Source organism: Phalaenopsis equestris, unplaced genomic scaffold (assembly GCF_001263595.1).
Source record: "Phalaenopsis equestris unplaced genomic scaffold, ASM126359v1 Scaffold000098, whole genome shotgun sequence".
Lineage (NCBI taxonomy): Eukaryota > Viridiplantae > Streptophyta > Magnoliopsida > Asparagales > Orchidaceae > Phalaenopsis > Phalaenopsis equestris.
Window position 1 is genome coordinate 248,453 of NW_018164540.1, and position 6,632 is coordinate 255,084.

The following is a 6,632-nucleotide window of genomic DNA, read 5'->3' on the forward strand; positions in this document are numbered from 1 at the left end:
TGAATTTTAATATTTTTTTCCTCTTTTATGTGTAAACATTTTTTTTCTTTTTCTTCTATTTATCCTTTCTAATATTAGATTTATGATATTTTTAAGCATTACTTAAAAACAGAGGAAATTATTTGCTCCTATTTATATATAATTCCTCAAATGGATGGTAGCAAAAAGTAATATATATTGACAAAAATTTTGGTAGTATACAATTATATATGTTGCCCTCTTGCGATTGCCGCCGTAATCCTCCTCTCTATATTGATGCGCAGTTATGCCACCGTGATTCCGGTGAAGAATAGCCGGCGGCGATCGCCGGAGCACGGCGAGGCCGACATTTCTGACGGTCTAAGAACTCCAGATACACATTTCTCCGTGCACTCATCGCTTACTATTTGCTGATACCTGCACTCCTTGCTGCAAAACGCTTTCTCCCCCCTGCAATCACTGTCACATAAATTAGTTATACGCCAAAGCAATTATTATGATTTGTTTTAATTCGCATGAAGATTTTATTATATTTAATTTCATTATATTGATACAATCAATACAATTAAAACACAACAAATCCAATAATTACCTGTACATGTAGATATCTTTGCCGTCCAATCTCTTCCTGCATAAGTTGCAGCAACTGAGGAACTCTGCCACCGGAAAATCTCCGGCGGCCTTCGCGTTCCGCAAAGGGGTGATGACGATGACAGGAGCTGAGCTCCGGCGGGCAGTGACGACGATCTTTGACGGTCGAGCCTTCTCGAGAGCAGCCACGATGCCGAGCCCGACGCCGTCGGCCTCTCTCTTCTTCCAGCCCTTGAGGGACTGCGGGTTGCGCTCGAGAGGGCTAAACAGGGCGGTGTCACGGTCCAGCAAGGTCCGGCCGGATATTGGTTTTGTGGCCGGAACGAGATGGGTGGGCCGATGGACCAACATCGCCGGAGCGGGCTGGTTTGAGGGGATGGAGTGAGGTGGTGGTTTTGGTTGGAGAGATGGTGGAGAATAATCGGGCTCCTCTGGTGCGCTTTTAAAGCCAGAAAGGGAAAATAATTGGGCCGGGACTTCTCATTGAATTTAATTAGTAAAAGTTAATTTAAATATTAATAAGTTGAATTCTGATTAGTTCATGAACCACACCTAAAAATTAGAGTCTAAGACATAAAAGAAAGAGAGATATGAGAAGTGCATGGTAATGAAATTTGATGCTAATTCTTGATTAAAACTTATTTATAAAAATGATCCCTTATTTACAGAAGATGAGGCACAATATATAAAATTATATGTCTACATATGCTTTAATTGAGATGTTACATAATATTTCAGTTATTGTATATGTAAAAGTCTTCGGTTCATGCTAGGTATGACTCATATACCATAAATGAGACAGATGCTGGAGCGGAGCGGAGCCCGCGAGTAGAATGGAGCAGAAGGATTTGTCCAATCGGGGGAGTTTCATTATGTGGGTTGGAGGTGCAGGGGCAACACCCCACGGTTTGGTACAAGGGTAATTTAAGTAATTACATATTGTATTATAGGGTTATATATATGTCATGTTTGTAACCCTAGGTGAGTCTCTAAGTCTCTGAGATTCCGAATCTTGTATTCTGTACACTTTTCTGAATATTGAAAAAAAGTCGCCGCTATGCTCCAGAGGATGTAGGCATCTTTGTCAAACCTCATTAAATCTCTGTGTGTTCTTCTGGTTTTGTGTCGATTCCTGTTTTTCTTCGCCCTAATTTCTCAACAGTTCAACTACCATATTACTCGATCTACTAAACTGACCGATCATGATTCTACAAGACTAGCTTGTTCGATTGAGCTGAATTAGGGTGGTCGTCGGTCAATCTTTGATGGTCTTAGGTTTAGCGAGACTTGTTCGGTCAGCTCAGCTTTGACGGTCGATCATTCTAACCTTATTATCAACTATTTATCCCTGGTAAGAAATTATTGTCGGCAGAGCAAAACTAGAGTATCAGGTAGAGCATAATCAGTGTGATATGATAAATAGCTCACCCATTGACATATTGCACTCTCATGTGCTTTTGTACAATATAATGATTTACTATGTTTAAATAATGTGAAATCATAATATTTTATCTATATATTAATATTAAAATCATTATATCTATTACAAATTTTACGGTCAAACAATAAAATAGCTAGATATGTTCAACATAAGTAGAAGAATAAATATCATTAAAAATTTATATATGCTAATTTTTTAAGACTATTTTGATAAAATGAAAATTTAAATATTCTGATCTAAAATTTTTTTATTTTTACTTCTCAAATTTTCTTTGAAAATTGTATACATCTTAGAAAATTTTAAAATATATATTTTTTACATATAAACTTAATATGTGTGCATAAGTATATGTATACGTGTGTCTATGTGTGTCACGTACCTCGGCGTGTTGGTTGCCATCCCCCTTGACCTTAGAAAGGCGATACCAAAATTGTTAGGCACAATAAAAATGATCGTAGTCTATGATGCGAGCCCTGCCCCACACACACACAGACATAGACACACACACACACATGTACACGTAAAGTAACATGACAAAAATATAATTTTGTAAATAACAATGAAAAATTAATAAGTTCTTAATGAAATTCATATATTTTTAATAATAAATGCATGATATTCTCTTATAATCATTGATTCACTTATAAAAATAAGCATTAAATATTTTTCTGAATTTTTTTATTTATTTTAGCAGTAAAATAAAAAATATATTTTTTTCCCTTTAAAAATAGTGATATTTTGTTTGGGGGAAAATTAAAATAGCTATAATGAATATTATTCTTCTACGGGGACGCCGCCTGTTTTATAATATTGCGGAATCCGTGGGCTAAAGTGTTGGGGCAGTGCGCTCTCTTGATCGTCCGGCACACGTTGGCCCACGCTTTTGCATTCGGGCAGTCGGCCGGCGTGTTTATTCTGATCAATAATTTTAATATTTTTTAAATTAAAAAAAAATAATCAATTATGCGACTCTAGAGTTAATGCCGTGAGTCTCATTAAAAGAAGAACTCCTAAACGCGTTTATATCTGAAGATCAATATTTTGGAACTGGATTTAAAATATAAATATATTTGCTTGATTATAAGATGTCATGCATCATCAATAAATATTTTATTTATAACGAAGTTTTAGGTTTTTTTTTTAAAACAAAAAAAAAATCATTATAGAATTAAATTAAAGATCAATCAAGGCTCAAATTTTCATAAGTTTATAGTTGAATTGATTGTCTCAATAAAACAAATCGATGATATCAAAATTGGTTCGATCCCAATCCAATCAAGCAAGGATCAATTCGCTGATGCACTTTTACAGTTTTGGATCATATATTTAATTGTCAAATGAACTACAAATTTGACATATTTATATTCAAATCGAGCATCTCGACGAGAGGAATCTAACGATCTTAAGTTCATTTAATTCCAAGGTCATAAGACTTTCAAATCATTAAAAAAAACTCATATGAACAATGAGGGTTAATATGAGTTGTCTAATTAAGTTGTTATGAGAGTTATTTGCCAAATGACCAAAATGTCTCTCCAATAAAATGTAAATATACCAATTCTCTTCACTTGATGGGAGAGAAGGAGTCAAATTTTAGTGATATTCTAGACGAAAGGCTCAACTAACTTCTCGCCTCCATAATATCCGACCACTACTACCTGGTCTTCATCGATCACTGCCGGTCATCCCTGCTCGCTGCCATCTGCGAACTTTGCTTCGTAGTTATGTATCCTAAATGCGGTGTGACGAATAACAGCACATTGAAGACCTGATGATAACTTACAGTATCTATGGTCTTTGCGGCTTACTGACACTGCTACGACTTCCAACTAAGGACTTTATGGTCAACTAACATTGTTAAACCTTCCAAATACGGCTTCTTGGCAAACTAATTATGTAATTACATCCACTGACTAAGATATTTATGGCCAATTGATGTTACAATTACTTTCAATTATGATCTATATGGCCAACAAACTCTACTGTAATTTTCAACTGCGACCTATGTGAGTAATTGCTACTGTGACTTTTAATTATGACCTATGTGACCAACTCACACAACTTCAACTACATACTCAACCCATGTGACAAACTACGGTCTATGTAACAAACTGTTATTACAACAATCAACTACAACTTCTATGACCAATCGACACTACTACAACAACCTACTATGACTTATGTGACTAACTATTTTTGTCTATGTGGTTAATTGTTGCTACAACTTTCAAAAGAATGTAACAAACTGTTATTACAACAATCAATTACAACTTATATGACCAATCGACACTACTACAACAACCTACTATGACTTATGTGACTAACTATTTTTGTCTATGTGGTTAACTGTTGCTACAACTTTCAAAAGAATACTTATGTGGCTCATTGACGCTACTGCAACCACCAGCTACAACCTATGTGATCAACTACGGTCTATGTGACTAACTGCTATTGCGGCTTCCATTTACGATCTATGTGGCTAAAATACTCTACTGCAGCTACCAACCACACCTTATGTGATCAACTACAATTTGTGGCTAACTATTACTACAACTTCTAATCACGACCTTTGTGACCAACTGAAGCTATTGTAGCTACCAAAAACAACCTATGTGAACAACTACAACATATGTGGCTATGCTTCCAACTACGACCTATGTGACCAACTGTCACCATTGTAGCTACCAACTATGACCTATGTGACCAACTACGCCCTATATGACTAATTTCTAACTAAAATCTATATGATCAATTGACACTATTACAACTACCAACTGCAACTTATACAACCAATTACGACCTATGTGGCTAACTGCTACTGCGGATTTTAACTATAGTCTCTATGGTCAATTGACTCTACTAGAGCTACCAACTGTATCCTATGTTACTAACTACAACCTATGTGGCTAACTGTTACTGCATCTTCTAACTATGGCCTTTTGATCAAGTAACACTACTACAATTACTAACTAAGACCTATGTGATTAGTTGCGGTCTATGTGACTAATTGTTATTGTATCTTCCAACTACTACCTTTGTTGCTAACTGATGTTAGTTTAGCTATTAAGTACAACATATGTGACTAACTACTAATGCAATTTCTAACTATGATTTATGTAACCAAATAATGCTACGACAACAACTAACTATGACATATGTTACCAACTACAACAAATATGGGTAACAGTTACTGCACCTTTAAGCTACAGTCTTTATGGCCAACTAATTATATTACAATTACCAATTACGACCTATGTGGCCTATGTGACCTAATGACATTATTGCAGTCATTGATTATAACACTTTTGATAAATTGTTACCTTTGTTGCAATCAACTACAATCTTTGCAACCCACCATTGATATTATCTTCATGAACTATTTTTTTTGTAGCTTAACTACGATTATTATAGCTGAACTAATATTGTACATATGTAATTATGAACATTATAATTTTAAATTCAAAAGAAGAACAAACATATATACTTATAAACATATATTGAATTACTTTGATTAAACCAGACCCTGTGATTTTTTCTTTTTCCATAGCTGTTTGAAGTAAAAAATCACGATGTCTCAACTTGCTACTTTTTTGTTATTTATGTGTGTGTGATGTATCTTCATGCAATGCCAAGACGTTAAAGTATCACTCTACCATTGCGAAATTTTTGGTATACAACAAGATGCCTCATTGAAAAATCAATTAAATGTTTAGTGATAAAATGGAAAATTTTAATGCTCACTTTTCCTATCTTAATTGGTTATAAACATTGTTCTTTCCTTTATTTATCAAAATCTTATCTATAAATTCCAAAAATTGATTGGATTTTACACTTATTGTTGTAGGGTACATGATAAAGGTGAAGTTGAAGCTTGGAGAGAGAAAAAATGATTGTATCTGTGTGTGCAAGAATAAATGTGACGATCGTGTGGCCCAAGATACTTGTTGGCTCTACAAAAGAAGATGCAAAATTTGATTACCAATTCTTAATGTTAGAACTCTTTGACATTTTAAGAGCATTCAAAGGAAGTATAAGAGAGTAATATAACAATAAAGCATCTGAAGATGACGATATGTATACAATTCAATGTTTTAGCTTGCATTGATGATGTTGAGTAGGATAATAGTCTGTATTTATAAAAAGATGATGCATATCAGCCTTACTCTATTATGGTAATCAACTAAGTGAGGAATAAAGGAGAGGAAAGTGAATGAAGAAGAAGAAGCATCATCATTTCATGACCTTCTAATTTCCTTCCAAATGAGTTTAAACATTGAAGAGTGTTAGTTTTTTTGTTTAGATACTCTACAAAATTGTCCACATTAATAAGAAAAGCTCACAAAATATAATTTTATTCTTACATGAAAATCCAAACAGAAGAAAACCACAAGGGCTAAAATAAATCACATTCTAAGATGATCATAAAAATATGTCCATCCCTCTCACTATATTTGAGAATGCAAAATTTAAATTGTTAGCTCGGTCTTCTAGAAAAGTATTAAAAATCTCGAAGGCTGAGTGACAAATATGTTGGTTGATATCCCACGAAATTGGTCAACTAATGATAATTAGGGGTGTAAACGAGCCGAACACGAGCGAGCCCAGGCTCAGCTCGTGTTCG

General features: G+C 34.6%; 1 protein-coding gene across 2 annotated transcripts; it reads right to left on the bottom strand.

The window, feature by feature from the left end:
• Positions 1-131: 131 nt before the first annotated feature.
• LOC110020511 lies at positions 132-1,006 on the bottom strand. Of its 2 annotated transcripts, none has more exons than XM_020718640.1 (2): positions 572-1,006; positions 132-429 (listed from the first exon to the last, which is right to left on the bottom strand). In XM_020718640.1, the coding sequence occupies exons 1-2, from the start codon at positions 919-921 to the stop codon at positions 264-266; spliced, it is 516 nt and encodes a 171-aa protein (XP_020574299.1). In that variant the 5' UTR covers positions 922-1,006; the 3' UTR covers positions 132-263. The 2 variants fall into 2 exon arrangements, with proteins under 2 accessions (XP_020574299.1, XP_020574298.1); XM_020718639.1 differs by having other exon boundaries at positions 132-438.
• Positions 1,007-6,632: the final 5,626 nt, after the last annotated feature.

Excerpts from the sequence above, each read along its gene's own strand:
- LOC110020511 (XM_020718639.1), bottom strand. The coding sequence starts at position 921 with ATGTTGGTCCATCGGCCCACCCATCTCGTTCCGGCCACAAAACCAATA. Across the intron at positions 439-571 it reads AAAGATATCTACATGTACAG|TGATTGCAGGGGGGAGAAAG; the intron begins GTAATTATTGGA and ends TTTATGTGACAG.